Here is an 18,424-nt window from a genome sequence, read left to right as displayed (position 1 = left end):
TCATCCCATTATAATGACAACGGTCAATAGTAAATTTCCGGGTTGGGGATTTAGCTCAGTGGTGGAGCACTTGCCTAGCAAGCACAAGGCCCTGGGTTCGGTCCTCAGCTCCAGGAAAAAAAAAAAATAGTAAATTTCCTGGTTAAGTTTGAATTTTAGACTTTAGGGGTTTTCAATACATTCAGGACTAATGTTATTCAGCCTCTTATCAGACAGTGACAAACTGGTGAATTTCTTTCCTTTTTCTGTTGGTCTTCCCCCACCACACCTGTACATATCAGTACTATTAATGTATGCGAGGAAGACCAAAATGAAGGAAGCAGATTAAGATTCTAAATTTACTCAACTTTAAAGCGGAGATTACCCAACCAAAGAGAAAAGTTTGAGAAGACCACAGAAATGGACACCTTCAAACCTGCCCACATATGCAATATTCATGTATGATCTTTAGAACACATTTTCTTTTTCCCTTCATGAGAGCCTAAGGAAACAATATGGCTTTCAATATTAGAGAAAGTTCTCCAGGCTCCTGAAAAAATATCTGCTGTGGACTGCTTTTTCTACTTGACCACGTCATTTTAAAAACTTTGTGTATCCATATGATTGTGATTATTAGGTTACATTCCTAGATTAGGATAGTGGTGACCTGAAGAATGAAAAGAAGAGTCACGAAGACCTCAAAAGAAAACATTGCATATAGGCCAGACCTCTTCAGAGTTGATGCCTAAGACACTTTCAGAGTAAGAGAGGAGAGACCGTTGGTACAAGAAAGACAGCATTGCTGCATATATCTGACCAAACAAGGAAGCTTACTTCCTAAACAAAGCCAATGGTGTTTTTCTAATTGTGACTTTAGGTAATAAACATATTTTGATATGCCTCCAGAAAGAGTAGTGTCCTTTATTCAGACTCCACAGTTTTGAGAGTTGTGAAAAGAAAACTATGAAAGAAAAAAAAAATCTCTTAGGGGAAAGAGGAGACTAGTAGTAAGACAGCATGATTAAAATAATTTCTAAAGTCTTCCTCCTTTGAGAGGCTTATACTGTAGCCATTTTGGAGGGGAGAGAGACCGAGCAGTCTGAACACCAATAACCCAAGATAAGATTCTCTAAGTAAGCTATAGTGAACACCTTTAGAACACACTTAGAGAATACGGAACTAACCTTCTGATGCTGCTGCACTGGTGTTGGCAGAAAGTCCATTGTTATTAACCAAGCTTGGGATGCCCCGAGGATCCAAATGCTAGCCTTATCTTCCATGCAAACAGGGCATTGTGGTGTCTATGGTCACAAACACATTGCATTTTTCCCCTCTCAACAGGTGATATCCGCAATGATTTGTACCTAACCCTGGAGAAGGGGGATTTTGAAAGAGGGGGAAAGAGTGTACAGAAGAATATTGAAGTGACCATGTATGTGCTTTATGCAGATGGAGAAATCTTGAAGGTAAGGCTTGTTATAATTCAGAATGAAAGCTAATGTGTTTCCATGAACTGTCTTTGTCCAGAAGCTCATTCCCTTTAGGTAGGATCCAATTCAAATGGCCCCATATGCACTGTTTTTGTTTTTCTTCTTTTTTCATCCAGGAAACTCTACAGTGCAGTTTGAAAAGGATTCCTAATGTCATATAGCCCTTGCATTAATTCTTCCTAGTGTCTGACCTGCATGCCTCTTACTCCAGTTCAGACCTATTCCTTTAGTTCTGCTCTGCATGTTACCTGTTTTCCATTCCACCAAGCACAGAGCTACCTGGTTGTTGTTGTTGTTTTGTTTGTTTTTTTGTGACTGATTACTAGGTCCCTTCATCTTTTTTGCTCTTTGAGATAGGATAGGATTTAGACACCCTCTTGCTTGCACCAAGTTTTGGAACACAGAAGAACAGATCCAGCCTATGAAATTATTTCCAGCAATGTAGTACAAGGATTCTTTGCCATTCTTCATTGAAAATGGAGACCTAGAGAGCTGATTTTTTTTTAAAGCTTGTCTGTTTTATTCCTCAGTCCTGTCATGGTAAAGACTCTGGTGAACAACACTTAGGCTCCATTTCCAGTGCACTTGGCAGATCAGCCTTTTACAAGCCTCACTTTGGTGTACTGACTGAAAGCCCATGAGGAAGTCAAAACAGGAATTATTAGCTCAACTGTACAGAGAAAAAAAGGCAAAGTTAGTTAAAGTAGTCTCCAAAGCAAACAGAAATAAAGGAGAGTGCTTAAACAGGGATACAGCAGCGGTTTGTGTCACTGTAAAATGTTCAATCAACAAACTCAACTCAGGGACCCTAGATAGTCATGTTCATTGCTTACACAGGAAAGCACCAGAGAGGTGGAGCTGTCGGCCACTCATATGTGTGTGGAAAGGAAGCTGTCCTTAATTTTGTTGCCCAAAATTCCATCTTCCAGGGTGAGGGGCAGAACAACGCTAAGTCTGGGTCTTTGTAATAATGTTTCAAAGCTGGAGCCAGATTAAATCTGATATATCTTGTTTATGAAAAGTTAATAAAGGTGACCTAAAATAGTTCAACATAGCATTAAGGAAAATTAGAAAACAGTCTTTATCCTATAATTTAGAATTTCTTCTTGGTCTGATAAAATGTTGTGTATAATTGACTTCTCTTATGGAACTTCTTATTCCCTTTCTCAGAATGAAAAACTTACCTTGGTGATGCAGGTGCACCAACTAGCTTCTTTCAGCTTGTCACAGTTTGTGTAGTTACTTCTGACCAAAGGAAGATAAAAAGCATTATAACTACTGCCAGGAATGCCCAGTCTTTTGACATTTTGGCGTGTTGTCATCTATAAATGTTTTGGGCAACACTCATAGCCATCCTAGGATGCATGTGGTCCATGGACCTGAGATTGGGCATTCCTGGAATAATTACACTGTCTGTATAATTACTTCCAAAAATAATGAATTTAAGTCAAATACATTATTATCTGGTCCGGTGCAAAATTAAGATCTTCACATAAAATAAAGCATTCTAATGACAGAAACTGAGGTGGTTCTTCCATGAAAATAACATCTTATTTTGCTTCTCTTTTCCAGGACTGTATCAGCTTGGGTTCTGGAGAACCAAATAGGAGTTCCTATCATTCCTTTGTTCTCTACCACAGTAATAGTCCTCGTTGGGGAGAAATTATCAAATTACCTATTCCCATTGACAGATTCCGGGGTTCCCATCTACGCTTTGAGTTCAGACATTGTTCCAGTGAGTGAGACTTCTCTTCATATTCCCTTGAGGATAAAAATATAACTCTACTCTTGAAGTAAAATTGTGAAGATTCTTGTTATTAGGAACTAGAAATACACAGAAATAGGATGTCATCAGAGCTGGATCTTGGACTGTTAAAGCAGTGGTTCAAAACCATGGAATTTGGGGCTGGAGAGATGGCTCAGCCATTAAGAGTACTGGCTGCTCTTCCAGAGGACCTAAGTTCACTTCCCAGCACTGATATCAGATGACTCAAAACCATCTGTAACTTCTGCCCCGGGGATCTGATGCCCTCTTCTGGCCTCATGTACACATGTGGTGTACGTATGCATGTGTACACACACACACATACACACACACACACACACACACATGAAAATAATTTTTAAAAATCCTTGGGATCTGACATTGGCTTTACTTAGTATCTAAAATGCCCAATATTATTTGGAATGTTTTCTTTTGTACTTACTGAACTACTTTTAAAGACCCCCTTCCCTGTTTTATCAAGACCAGAAAGTTAGTTCCTCCTGTGGTCATGGTAGCCTTGCATACCTTAGGATATTAAATGGAATTCAGACCAGCATATTTCTCATCATCCTGCAGTCAGGTTGCTACCTAGTTAATGAAGTAAGTTCAAAAGCGTGTGGGTGACAAATACAGGGGGATTTCTAATAATTGGCTCTGCTTGCAGCAAAGGACAAAGGGGAAAAGAAACTCTTTGGCTTTGCATTCTCTCCCCTGATGCGTGATGATGGCACCACACTCTCAGATGATATTCATGAGCTTTATGTGTATAAGGTACGGACCTGGATTTCTTTCATCTCCATTCCTTACCCCACTATGGCCATTCTCAAGTACAATTCTCACTTGAGTGGTTTTCATTGGTCAGGCCATAGGACTCTAGGGAGTACACTGGTATGTGACAGTAGGAGAACTGTGGGCAGGCTTTAATTTTCTAAGTGCATTTCTAAGTGGCCCTTCTCCCACAACTAATTCCAGCAGGCCCTTTGTTTCCCACCTCTCACTTCAGTAGAGAGAAATCCATTACCAACTCTTCTATGCCATTATCATCCTAACTAATATGTCCCAAGTCCTGCTATTTCAGATCACAGCAGAGCTGCTAACCAAGGCTGTTTCCATATCAGGTAGAGGCCACAGATCCTATCATGTTCTAGGAAATTCACAAACAGAAAGCACGCCTATAAGAGAATCTGCAACCCAAGGTCCAACCTTAGAAAGATAGTTATAGGGCTGGAGAGATGGCTCAGAGGTTAAGAACACCGACTGTTCTTCCAGAGGTCCTGAGTTCAATTCCCAGCAACCACATGGTGGCTCACAACCATCTGTAATGAGATCTGGCGCCCTCTTCTGTGTACATAATGAATAAATAAATCTTTAAAAAAAAAAAAAAAAAAGAAAGATAGTTATAAGTATTAACTCAGAAGTTCCCTGGGACCTAGTTTTTTGCATATTGAGTGGCTTAGGAAATATCCTCTGTTCTCTATGTTTACCTACAGTGTGATGAGAATAGCACATTTAACAACCATGCCCTGTACCTGGGCCTGCCCTGCTGCAAAGAAGACTACAATGGCTGCCCTAATATTCCCTCCAGCCTCATCTTCCAGCGTAGCACCAAAGAGTCTTTCTTCATTTCTACACAGCTTTCTTCTACCAAACTCACACAGAATGGTAGGTAATGGTGCCTGCAAGGTGGTTCTCTCCTTTGTTTTCAGGTGTTGGTTCCACATTGCTTGTGTGTGTTGAGATCAATACTGCTTCTTCGTGACAAAGTAGAGACCTTTTTTTTTTTCCATTTGAAATTGAAGAAATTGCTCAACAATATAGCCCACAAAGTTGTCCGTGGCTCTTGTAGTTCCTAGGGTTCACATCCACAGTGCACAGATATATCTTTATCTTTTTTTAGCATTTAAAAGAATGTTACAGTCACAAGTAGTTCTATTACCCTAGATTCCATTTGTCTTTGAAAGAGTCTGAGCCTTGCTTAACTTTCTAAGGTTTGCTGTCTTCTGGGTTTGCTTTCTAGTGGATCTCCTCGCTCTGCTGAAATGGAAAGCCTTCCCAGACCGAATTATGGACATCCTAGGGCGGTTGCGGCATGTCAGTGGGGAAGAAATTGTTAAGGTATGTCTCTCCTTCAGGCTAAGCACACTGTCTGAAGAAGAATATGGGCAGAAGACCTTCCCTATGATTTCTGCCAGTAAGCCTCTAAGACCATTTCTCCAAATACATAGTAGATGAATGGGAATAGTTTGGGGAGGTTTTTTGTTTGTTTTGTTTTTATTTTTTCCAGTTTCTTTGCTAACTACTTTATTTTTCTTCAAGAAAATGTTTATTACCCCTCAGGAATTACATTTAAATTTTAAACTCTATTTAATGATTTCTCTTACTTCCCACAGGAAAAAATATTAAAGTATAGTGGTAAAAAGTATTTGCTCAGAGCCAATCCTAGTGGTTGTGCTGTCTGAATGGCTTTGTTTTCTTTTTTATTTAGGTCTTTCTCATTTTCCTTACTTTATAGCCCTTTGACACACAAGCCTGAGCTCTTGATTATAAACACTCTGAGTACTGTCCATTAATGTGTGGCTGTTCCTTTTGGTCCTACTTCTTACCTGGGGTCCATACTAGAGAACTCTTACTTATCATCTAGCGTGGATATTTTCTCTATGTATCTTTGTGATATTTCCCATCTAATGAAACACTGTCTTTTTCAGTTGTATTTTTAGGAATTCTCTGGGCGGCATTTTGCCCAGTTGGTTTTAGCTTGAGATATACCCGGCACTTCTGGAAGCACAAGCCCAGCAGGAAATACTACACAGTAGACCAGTCTCTGCTGAAGAGAGTGGAGGAAGAATCCTAAGTTACCTCATATTGTTTTGAAATACATTATAAATGTATCATTTACATGCTTCGATTGACAAGATAATAGATTTTAGTTTTCAAGACTCTAAGCACCCATTGTTATTTACTATTATCTTCCTTAGTTTTGCAGGAAAAAAAGGCATATACTTAACAAAACAAACACTAGCAACAAATAACACCGCCAGGTTTTTAATCCACGTTGAGAGCCCTTATTGGCTGCATTTTCCTTTCTCCTGAGATATTTTGGTAATTACTCTTTCCTTAGACGTTTAGCATTTGCCCAATGGGAAGAGCCACTTTAGATAGATCTTCTGCACGGTCCTTAAGCTATATATAACCCCAAGAGTCTACCTAGTTATCTCTTATCTAGGTAGTGGCAGGTACTAGATATGTTTATTGTTTTGCTTTTAAGATTCTTGGATGGCCGGGCAGTGGTGGCACACGCCTTTAATCCCAGCACTCGGGAGGCAGAGGCAGGCGGATCTCTGTGAGTTTGAGGCCAGCCTGCTCTACAGAGCAAGATCCAGGAAAAGTGTAAAGCTACACAGAGAAACCCTGTCTCGAAAAACCAAAAAAAAAAAAAAAAAAAAAATCTTAGAGATTTTTGTTGTTTACTGGGAGCTAGAAATCATTGTTATATGAAAATTTGACCTTGCATCCACAGTCCTAAGATGGGAACCCTTTGTTTCTTGTGTTGTTTCAGTTTCTGCAGGACATATTGGATACACTCTTTGTGATTTTGGATGATAATACAGAGAAATACGGCCTTTTGGTTTTTCAGTCTCTGGTAAGTCATTTCCTGAATTTTGATTTTTTTTTAATTTTTATTCTTCTCCCATACAATACATCCTAACTGCAGCTTCTTCTCCCTCTACTCCTCCCAGTTCCCCCTACCTCTAACATCTCCCAGATCCACTCCACCCTCCCCCAGATCCTTTACCCCCAGAAAAGAGCAGGCCTCCCAGGAATATCTACCAAATATGGCACAATAAGAAACAAGAAGACCAAGCACAAATCCTCTCAAGACTGGGCAAGGCAACCCAATAGGAAAAGAGTCCCAAGATCAGGCAAAAGAGTCAGAGACACCCCCACTCCTGGTGTCAGGAATCCCCCCAAAACACCAGACCAATAACCATAACATAGAAGACCTAGTGCAGACCCATGCAGGCTCCATGACTGTCACTTTATTCTCTGTGAGCCCCATGAGCCCTGCTTAGTTGATTCTGCAGGTGTGCTCTCCCAGTGTCCTCAATCCCTCTAGCTCCCACAATTCCTCCTCCCCCTCTGCTGTGGTGTTCCCTGAGACATGTTAGAGACCTCTGACTTGGGTGCTCTCTCCACCTCATGTTTGGCTTTCTCTACATCTACTTCCATCAGCTGCCAGAGGCAGCTGCTCTGATGTTGACTGGACTAGACCCTGATCTATGAATATAGCAGAGCATCATTAGGAATCATTTCATTGATTTATGTATTTATTTTGCCAGTCATGTTTGGTTCTACCCGAGGCACTTCGCTATCCAGCCTCCGGTTTCTGGTCATCCAGGCAGTGCCAGGCATGCACTCCTTATTAATTATTACCATCATATGTTTTAAAACAATCTAAAAAACTTACTAGACTGAGTTAAGAGAAGATCTGTTTTCAATAGAAAAGGGTCTTATGATTGTCACTCAAGCAGGACTAACCAGCCAACCTACCCATCATATTCCTCCAAGATCAAGCTTGAATAATTGGATTTGAGGGCTAGAAAAGAGGCTCACCAGTTGAGAGCACATATTAGTCTTACAAAGGACCCAAGTTTGATCTCAGCTGAGAGTGATTTCAGTGTTTGGCACACTTTGTTTAATATATGAAGTACCACAGGAGAGTTGTATATTCAAGATGAATTGGTATTCCAATCTAAAGGATAGAGAATTGAAAGTAAAGCTAGAATGGTCCTCTAGATTTTTTTTCTTTTTTTTTTTTTTTTTTTTGGTTTTTCGAGACAGGGTTTCTCTGTGTAGCTTTGTGCCTTTCCTGGAGCTCACTTGGTAGCCCAGGCTGGCCTCGAACTCACAGAGATCCGCCTGGCTCTGCCTCCCGAGTGCTGGGATTAAAGGCGTGCGCCACCAACGCCCGGCGTAGATTTTTTTTCTTACTTGCTTCCTGGTCATGAGACCCTTTTTAGAGGAGCACAGACTTCCACAGGCTTAAATTACCCCCTTTTCCAAGTTTTGGAGGACTCCTGAGTGTTTATGCCACTTACACAGGTATTTATTGTCTGTCCTTGATTCATATTGTACCACTCATCATTGTTGTGAATGAAGAGGCTCCAGGTAATATAGGCACAAACTGATAAAATGTAGATGTGGACTGGAAAGTCAATGGAAGAAAAAAAAAAAAACAAGACATAAATACAGACAATGGAAATCTTATGTTTAGTTCCCAGAGGGAATACTAACAGTTTGGTCTTTGAAGAACAAGAATCTGTTCCCTCCTAGGAACTTTTCTGAGGCCTCTAATTAAATAAACCATGATGGCCTTCTTCTATCTTCTCAGGTTTTCATCATCAACTTGCTTCGAGACATAAAATATTTCCACTTCCGACCTGTGATGGACACATATATCCAAAAGCACTTTGCTGGAGCCCTGGCATATAAGTAAGTTGTATTTGGCATCATTACAAACTTGTATTTGAAGAGAAAATCAGAAATTTAAGAAGTTTAGTTGTAGCTGGCATTCATTTAGCTGACTTTTTAAATTTACTTTTGTAATTGTGGTTAAAAAATGTAATGTAAAATTTACTGTCGTAACCATTTTCAAGTTTATGATTCCATATAATTAAATAATTTACTCATATTGTTATAGAGCCATCACTAGAATTCCATCCATCTCCAAAGCTCTTTTTATCCCACAAGCCAAAACTCTAACATTCAACAATTATACTTGTCAGTTTCCCCAGCTTCTGAAAAACATTATACTTTTTGTCCTTGAGATTGACTGCACTTTAGTACCTCCTATAAGAGTCAAAGTATTTGTCCTTCTGTGAGTAGCTTGTTCACTTACTATGTCATCCAAGTTCGTCCATGTTGTAGCATATATCAGCATTTTCTTTTTAAGAATGAACAATAGAAAGCTGGAGAAATGACTTGTAGTCAGAAGTTTTCTCTGGTCCCACCCAGCCTCGTGGTTCCTCAGCTGCTTATAAAATAATCATTCAGAGGCTTAATATTAATTACCAATAGCATGGCCTATGGCAGTCTTCTTGCTAGCTAGCTCTTAGAACTTAACCCATTTCTATTAATCTAAATTTTACCACGTGTTCCATGGCTTTACCAGTCTGCTGGCATCTTGTTGTTCCTTTGGCGGCAGCTGGCATCTCTCCCCCCTCTCCTTTTTTCTCTCCATATATCTGCTTAGATTTCCCATCTGCCTCTAAGCTGCCTTGCCATAGGCCAATGCAGCTTTTTTTAATCAACCAATCAGACCAACACATATTAACGGCATACAAAAATACATCCCACAGCACTTCCCCTTTTCTGTATAATCAAAAAGGAAGGTTTTAACTTTTTCAACATAGTAAAATTATATATAATAGAACAGTTATCAAGCAGTAATTACAGTTATAATAGCTAGTCTATTTGTATTTGGCAAAATTAAAGATTCTATCCATCCTATATTTGTGAGTCTAAGGTTTCATATCTAATTTATCTTTTATCATAACCAAGGAAAATTATAACTATTTAGTTTTCAACTACATCAAAGACCTCAGAAGGATATAATATTAGCTAAGTAAACAGGAAGAGCATTGTAAGCAACTTCCAAAAATCTAAAATGACAGAGACAGCAGGCTGCCTGGACAGTTACCCAAAGTTCCTATGCAATGTTGGGGCATCCATCTTTAACCTATAGGCCTAGAGTTTCTCAGTTGCTTCTCCCTGTGTCCTGCAGAATGTCTGGCAGTCTCCTCTGCAAAGCAGGAACCTGAAGGACCATCTCACCTTGTTTTGGCAGAATTTAGTGGTCCTGTATGTCCAGTTGATAACAACATTTTGTCAAGCAATCCAGGCAAGAACAGTTTCTTGCCCAAATGGCTACTTATTGCCATAAGGAAAGCAAACTCCATATGGAGTTTCTTTGATACCCATCATCTTCTTTGGAATAAATCAATGCTGCCAGCAGCAGATGTGTCTCACTGTCCAGAAAGTCTTAAGTTTTCAAAATATTTTAAATGCCATATTCTTTAGGTCTTTGAAGTATTTGAAGATTACCTACCTAATTGAAATATATCTATGTATACCTAGAAAACTTAACTAATATGACTATAAGTTTGATTATCATAGATGACTAATTATTAATCTGTATTTCTTAATTATACATTACAATTTAAAATGAGCTGCACAAATATAATACTTTAAACAAGAGTAGAAATATATATACATTATAACAATATAAAATTTAGATTTGTATCAATAAACTAAATCCATAGCAATGTAAAACATTTAAACAAGTTGTTGCTCTTCAAAAGTAGTTTCAATAGCTTGGCAGTGGTGGCACACACCTTTAATCTCAGCACTTGGGAGGCAGAGCCAGGTGGATCTCGGTGAGTTTGAGGCCAGCCTAGTTTACAGAGCAAGATCCAGGACAGGCAATAAAACTACACAGAGAAACCTTGTCTCGAAAAATCAAAACAAAACCAAACAAAAAAAGTAGATTCAATAATCTACCTTTTATCCTATCATATCTATACTATTCCTTTTTCTTTTATAAAAAGAGATTGCATTTATAATCAACCCCTTTAAATAGAAATAAACATTTATAAACAATATTTTGGGAATTTGGGCATAGCTTCTCATACTACTTTCTGCTGGTTGTGGGCACTGGCAATCTTATCAGGATCCTGAGAAAATTAAGAATTATGGTCAAGTCCTGAATGGAGTAGTCTGTGAGGCTGTGTTGTCTGAGCCAGTTGCCTTGAAGCTGTTCAGGATGTTGGAACATCTGGAGACCTCTCAGAGTGTCTTCCTTGATCAAACCATATTAGCTTGGACACAATCCATAGGTTCTCATCTTCTGTGGAAACAAAAGCAGAACCTCTTCTCCAAAGCAACGTATCCTTAGACACAAATTTTGAAGTCAAGATACCTTTAAAGTATATATATATATATATATAGGTTTAACTCAGCAGCCTTTACAATAAATGTCTTTCTGCAGTTAAAAATCCTTTGGCTCAGTCTGGGAGGAGGGGACTGGACCTGCCTGGACTTAGTCTATCAGGTCGATCTCAGTCCTCGGGGGTGGCCTTGATCTGGAGGTGGTGGGAATGGGGGGTGGGCTGGGGGGAAGGGGAGGGGGGCAGGAAGGGGGAGAACAAGGGAATCTGTGGTTGTTATGTAGAACTGAATAGTATTGTAAAATAAAAAAAAATAATGAATCAAAAAAAAATCCCATAGACAATATAATCCAGACTCTCTGTGTCATTTCCATCTTTACGTGGCTTATTTTTATATTATTTTTACTGTTTCTTTAAAGACTTTATTTTTAAAACTATTTCTTATATAACTATACTCCTTTTCCTCTCTCTTCCAAGCCTACGTAAATTGTGAACCATTTAGAGTTTTATTCCATTCTGAATCTTTCTCATTGTGAATCTATAATTCTTCTCTGACAAGGAGAGATTTTAAACTGCTAAACTCTGTGGCTAGGACCAAAGCCTTGACTGCTGACTCTGCCCACCTCAGCTTCCCAACATGGTAGAAGTAATTCACCTCCAGCTCTGGGATCCATGCTCTCTGCTGACTCTGGGAAGTAGTGGGTCCATGTCTCCATCATGTAGCCCAGAAACTTTTTTTTTGTACTAGCAAAAGCTAAATCCACCATGCAGTGCACTGCACTACTTGGAGAATCTGCCATGCTGCTTAGCTCATGGCGGCTGGTGGCCAGCTCCATCTCACAGGCAGCTGTCAGCAGATGAGTCTGCTCTGCTGCTGGCATGAGACTGTGAGACTAGGAAGCCTAGTGTGGCTCCGTTTCTGTACATTCAGAGTCTTTAAGCTTTCTTAGGTCTATGTGGATCAATGCCCAACAGTTTGTGCCAAATGTAGTCGGAAGTTTTCTCTGGTCCCATCCAGCCCCTCAGTCTCTCAGCCACTTATAAAATAATCATTCAGAGGCTTAATATTAATTACCAATTGCATGGCCTATGGCAGGCTTCTTTATAGCTAGCTCTTAGAACTTAACCCATTTCTAAATTTAACCCATTTCTATTAATCTATGTTTTGCCATGTGTTCCATGGCTTTACTGGTCTGCTGGCATCTTGATGCTCTTTCAGCAGCGGCTGGTGTCTCTCTACACTCCACCTTTCTCTTTCTGTCTCTGTCCTTGAATTTCCCACCTGCCTCTAGGCTACCTTGCCATAGACAAAAGCAGCTTATTTATTAACCAATGGGAACAACATATATTCACAGCATACAGAAAGACATCCCACAGCAGTGACTCATTGGTTAAGAGCACTGGCTGTTCTTCCAGAGGACTAAGGCTTCATTTGAAGCACCCAATGGCTTCCTTTCCCCCGGCATCCATCAACAGCTGTTAATTTCCCAGGAGGGCTAGAGCCCCATGAGCCCCTTTCCTATCTTTGACTGACTGTTGGCAGCCCCAGTTTTGTGCATGCCCAGTGCTGGCAACTGCAGGTGCTGTTAGTTCACTATTGCAATGGTCATGGCCTGCCCAGGATAACGTTTTACAGCCCTTCTTGCTGTCATCTGGCTCTTAGAGTCTTTTCCCTCTTCCTTTATGTTCCTTGATCCTTAGAGAGGGTGATATAGATGTCCTGTTTAGGGCTGAGCACTCAGCAGTCACTTGTTCTCAATACTTTGAGTAACCGTGAGTTTCCGCATTCAGTGCCATTCACTATAAAAAGAAGCTTGTATGGTCAAGATTGACAGTAGCACTTGTGTATGGGTATAAACATAACTACTTAGAAGGCAGTTTGATACCATGTCCATTTAGCAAAACAACCATAATAATATTCCCTCCACCCATGTTTTTTGTTTTATTTTAATCAGGTTTACCGTAGTAACCATTGAATTCCTTATTGTGGAGCAGGCCTCAAATCCAATTAGGGAGTAGTTGGTTAACCCCAAAACACTATTACACTGGTGGGCCTACATCTTGTTTGGCCCACTGCTGTGTAAAACAGTTGATGGGGTGTCGTTCCTTCCCACTCCCCACCCCCAACATCTGCATGGTATTGTCTGGTACTGTGCATGACAGCCAGCAGCAAGGGAGTCTCCTATTCAGTTCCAGATTGATTTCTCTGTGTCCTGCAACCGAGGTATGTGGGGTCTTCAGAAATAAGGTCTTACCAACTACAGAGCAGTGGTCATAGCCTATGTTGTTTTGGAGTCTCTGTAACCTTCCTGACCAACAACTCTTACAGGGAGGTATGTTACACCTGGCACTGAGATATGTGTTTGATTGCCTGTGGCTTCTGGGATTGACATCCACTTGTATAGGTTACTTCCATTCAAAATCTTTTTTTCCCCCGAGACAGGGTTTCTCTGTGTAGCTTTGAAGCCTGTCCTGGATCTCGCTCTGTAGACCAGGCTGGCCTCAAACTCACAGAGATTTACCTGGCTTTGCCTCCCGAGTGCTGGGATTAAAGGCATGCACTACTGCTGCCCGGCTCAAATTCATTTTTTTAAATATATTTTTAAGTTACTTATAGAGTAATAGGTTTCTATATAATTTTTTTCCAATTTAACTCTTTATTGATTCTTTGTGCATTTCACATCATTCATCTTGATCCCACTCATCTCCCTATCCCTTTCCATCCACCCTCTACTCTTGCAACCTCCTCCCAATCTCCAGGATAAAACAAAATGAAATATAAAAGAGAAGAGATTTTTTTTTTAAAAAAGAAAAAGATCTCGTGTGGAAGCTGTAGTGTGACACAGTGAGTCACACAGTTTACCCTTTAGTCCGTGTATCTTTACTTTCAAGTGTTTATTGCATTGAGTCATTGGTCTGGTTTGAGGCCTCTGGTTTTTGCTACACCATTGATACTAGGTCCTCACTGGGACTCCTCTTGAATATCCTGTTGTTGCCTTGTGTCACGAAGATCCTGAAACTTTGGGTCTGCAGGACCAGCCCCTTCAGGTGCTCCAGCAGATGGCAGGTGGGGTGGATGCTGGGGTGTGCCAACTTATAGCCCTGGTGGTTGCTGGGTTGGTTGGCCCCCAAGCTCTACCTCATCCTCACTACCAGAGTGAGCTCTCCAGCATTGCCCCAGCCAGCTCACACTGTGTAGTAAGCAGCAAGGGGTGGGGCCAGTTCTCCTGCTCTCGTGTCTGTAACACGAATCTTAAAAGGTCTTATTAATAAAAACAAACCTGAAGCCAGATATTGGGGTGAATGCTGGAAGATCAGAGAAGCAGAACAAGCCACAGCTAACCTCACCTTGCCAACTCCTTAGCCAATCCTGTTTCTTCAAACCATAAGCCTCTGAGTCCTCATCCAAATGGATCTCAGCTGAACTGCTGCTAAAAGCTTAAAAAGGCTCTAGTTCCTGGTCCTCATGCCTTATATACTTTTCTGCTTCCTGCCATCACTTCCTAGGATTAAAGGCCTGTGTCCTTCCCAAGAAAGACATGAGTTCTCAAGTCCTGGGATTAAAGGTGTGTGCCACCATGCCTGGCTCTGTTTCCAGTGTGACCTTGAACTCACAGACATCTGTATGGATTTCTGCCTCCAGAATGCTAGGATTAAAGGCATGTGCTACCACTGCCTAACCTCTATGTTTAATAAAATGGCTGTTCTGTTCTCTGACCCCCAAGTGAGTTTGTTGGGGTATACAATATATCAATCACACCAACCCAGTGGTCTTCCTCTTTGCTCACATTTCCCATGTGTTCTACTACCTTCTCCCATTCACGCTTCTTTCCAGCTATCCACCCTAGTTCTAACAGTTTTCTTTCAGTGACCCTCGACACACACTCACAATCATGATAAATAGTAGAACAATAAGAAATGAGCATACATGAGATCTAAACAGAGGTACTTTTGCTTCTTCACTTCAAATTTGGATGCCTTTAAATTCTTTTTCTTACCTTATTGCTCTAGGTAGAACTTCTCATAAAAATAAATTAATATAAATAAATAAGTAGTTAAAAACAAGTGTCCTTTGCTTTTTCTTCATCTTAAAATAGCTGTCAGTCACAACAAATACGATGTGAGCTGCAGGCTTTCTGTTGGGAGTTTAAAATATAGTTTATTAACATAGTTACTTGATTTTTTCTGTTAAGAACTGATGGTAAAGCTACTGAAATTCAGTCTTGTTTGCATGATAAACATGAGAAGCCAACATTATATATAGTACCCCAAATAAAGATCAAATAAAACAAAAAGAAGCCGGGCAGTGGTGGCGCTTGCCTTTAATCCCAGCACTTGGAAGGCAGAGCCAGGTGGATCTCTGTGAGTTCAAGGCCAGCCTGGTCTACAGAGTGAGATCCAGGAAAGGCTTCAAAACTACATGGAGAAACCATGTCTCCAAAAAAAAAAAAAAATCATGTGAAACAAATTAGCTTAGCTAAGACCATTGGATAAATAAGATGTTGCCATTTTTATGAAATTAGTATAATTTTTACTGCCATAAACAAAACTTAACAGTGGCATAACTGAAGAATTCTTAGATTTTGATGGCACTTTGAAGAGTAGATACTATGTGGTTTATATGTCATCTTCTTAGTTTTCAGCAAATTTGAGATATATTGTTTTTACCTTCATATGTCCAGTGACTAGTATGAGGCACAATGGGATTAAATAATGTGCCTAAGAACACAAAACTGCATACTAGTAGGCACCACAGCTTGTACCTTTTACATCTGTCAATCTCTTGTCATGTAAATGTGTATACCTTCTTGTTAGATTGTCGGCCTGCCGCTTTAAAATATGGTACCTTAAGCAATTAGATGTGTCCAGTAGTGGCGCATGCCTTTAATCCCAACACTCCCGGGAGGCAGAGGCAGGCCAATATCTGAGTTTGAGGCCAGCCTGATCTACAGAGCAAGTTCCAGGACAGTCAGGGATACACAAAAAAAATCTTGTCTCAAAAAACCAAAAGAGAGAGAGAGATTAAGAGATATTAGATATGCCAGGGGGAATCAGGCCACATATCTTCTGTAACTTATCCCTAAAAACAAGGAGAACCAACAGACACTTTCTGTGACTGTTAGAGGAAGCCCAGCTTCCCTTTGCTGCTAAGGACAAGACATCTTTAAACTATGGTCTCACCTAGTGCCTACCTCCATGTCAGAAGTAGCATAGGCTAGGCCAAGAAGTATAAAGCTTCTCCACTTACTCTGGGAACCTATAAGACTCAGAAGCCCTGTTTGCTCCTTAAATGTGAAGGCTCTTTCCTTCGAGACCTCCTCATACTCTACAGGGCATTTGTCTCTTCCAATGCTCTCCCAATTTACGGCTTGATCATGGCCCTCTAGTTGTGGCATTCTCTCCTACTACAGCTTATTTTGAAGGGTAGTTTGTTTCAGTTCCTTTGCACAAACCTGCTGATTCTTCTCTTTTAAATTGTAATACTTCTGACCCAGTAAACTCATTGCTCTTAGGTGACTTGGTCCTTGGGAAATGAGGTGTGGAATGGAGTGGCATTTAGAATTATACACTTTTATTCAGTGTACTAGTTAGTATTGTATGTTCTGGAGATACTGCAACTTAAGACAAATCAAAATACATAATACAGTCTAAGTTTGGGGGGAAATGAGAGTGGGAAAGAGTGCTTGTGACTGCTGATATAAATTCTGTAGCTCCCTATGCACAGAGAATGTCTGTCTTTCTCAGATAATGTGAAAATTCTGCAGCTGTGATAGATCCATCACTCTAGCTCATCAGCACAATATTATTTCCTATTTGACAGTTCTTTGCTATTCTATTTGACTAAATACAGATTTGAGACTCACTGCCTTTTGGTTAAAATGGAATTTCTATAAATGTTCTCTTTCCAGGGAGCTCATCCGCTGTTTGAAGTGGTACATGGACTGCTCAGCAGAACTGATTCGGCAGGACCACATTCAGGAAGCCATGCGGGTATTGTCCCAAGCTTGCCATAAAGAAGGGGGCCACTCCTTCAGTTTTTTTTGTGGGCAATGTCATTGGTATGGTGCTCAAGACAACTATAGTATGCTGACCTACTTTCAGGGGTGAATGCCTTGATCCATGCAATCTCCTTTCCTCCCCTCAGTAGTGTTCCATGAGAGCTTTACACCTCATCATTTTACCTTGAAGCAAGAAGTGAATATGGTTCCTGGCTGTCCTCTTCTACCTTATTTTTACCATATTATCAGTTTGCCCTCCCACTGGCTCAAGTATTGATACTATTTCTAAACTAATATTGGTAGGAACATTGATTAGAATTAAGATTGAATACAATTCCCTTCTTTAGTGAGTACTGTTATAATACGTAGCATACGCTGTCCCAGCAGTCAGACAAAATGCTTAGTCACCACAGGGCCTTACCTCCTAGGTAATCTACATGCAGCATGATCGCGTAATCTGTGCGCATTCATGGTGTAACTACATAAGCCCATATGTGCATGCGTCGGGGGAGAGGGAGGAAGAGACCTATAAAAGCAGATTCCACCTGTTCCCCACTCTTTCTTTGGCACTGTTTGTTTCCAGTAGGTCTATTGCACGTCCCTCTTTTCCTCCCCTAGTAAAACTCTTGTAGTGGGTTTCTTTGTACTTCATGTTCTCTATTGCCCAGTAAATAGCACTGCAAATAAATAACAGATACTAAATATTGTTTTTTGGAACTTTGTTAATTAAAAAGAGAAAAGTAGATAGATGTACCATATGAAGATGTTTGAAGAAGATAACCATAAAACCTTGGCCTTAAGGAGAATCTGGAGTCTTCTGTGGGCTGGTGTCAACATGTTGGCTTGAATAGGTTCCCTGACAGTGCAGCTTGCTTTTCATTGCTGGGTAGCTCCAGATGATAAGAGACTCCTCTCACTGTGAGTTAACTTCAGTCTATTAACTTCTCATAGCTCCTCTATACAATACAGAGCAATTAAATTCTCTTTTTTTCCAAGTGTTTTTTTCCATTTTTTTAATTAAGAAATTTTTTATTCATTTTACATACCAATCACAGACCCAAGCTTTCATATCTTCTAGAGACACCCTTAAAGCAAGTTCATACTTTTTGTATCTGTCCCTGACTTATCTTGTACTTGAGTTATCTTTCCTTAAAGTTGCTTTTTAAATTATGTTTCCCCTACTTTCTACATAGTAATTAAAAGGAGAATGGCATCAAAGTTGTTCTTTTTTCTGTCTTCTTTTAGTAT

General features: G+C 40.1%; 1 protein-coding gene across 15 annotated transcripts in view; it reads left to right on the top strand.

Moving 5' to 3' along the window:
* The window catches only part of Dock3 (dedicator of cytokinesis 3), a 351,959-nt gene that overhangs the window by 230,662 nt on the left and 102,873 nt on the right, over positions 1 to 18,424 (top strand). For all 15 annotated transcript variants that reach the window (XM_076575472.1, XM_076575468.1, XM_076575464.1 and 12 more), the window contains 8 exons: positions 1,321 to 1,445; positions 3,042 to 3,204; positions 3,899 to 4,005; positions 4,725 to 4,896; positions 5,252 to 5,349; positions 6,791 to 6,874; positions 8,624 to 8,724; positions 17,087 to 17,168. In XM_076575472.1, coding sequence (XP_076431587.1) covers positions 1,321 to 1,445; positions 3,042 to 3,204; positions 3,899 to 4,005; positions 4,725 to 4,896; positions 5,252 to 5,349; positions 6,791 to 6,874; positions 8,624 to 8,724; positions 17,087 to 17,168 — 932 coding nt within the window. The remainder of the gene's footprint in view (positions 1 to 1,320; positions 1,446 to 3,041; positions 3,205 to 3,898; positions 4,006 to 4,724; positions 4,897 to 5,251; positions 5,350 to 6,790; positions 6,875 to 8,623; positions 8,725 to 17,086; positions 17,169 to 18,424) is intronic.

Source organism: Peromyscus maniculatus, chromosome 7 (genome assembly GCF_049852395.1).
Source record: "Peromyscus maniculatus bairdii isolate BWxNUB_F1_BW_parent chromosome 7, HU_Pman_BW_mat_3.1, whole genome shotgun sequence".
Lineage (NCBI taxonomy): Eukaryota > Metazoa > Chordata > Mammalia > Rodentia > Cricetidae > Peromyscus > Peromyscus maniculatus.
This window is presented reverse-complemented; position numbering and strand designations above follow the sequence as displayed.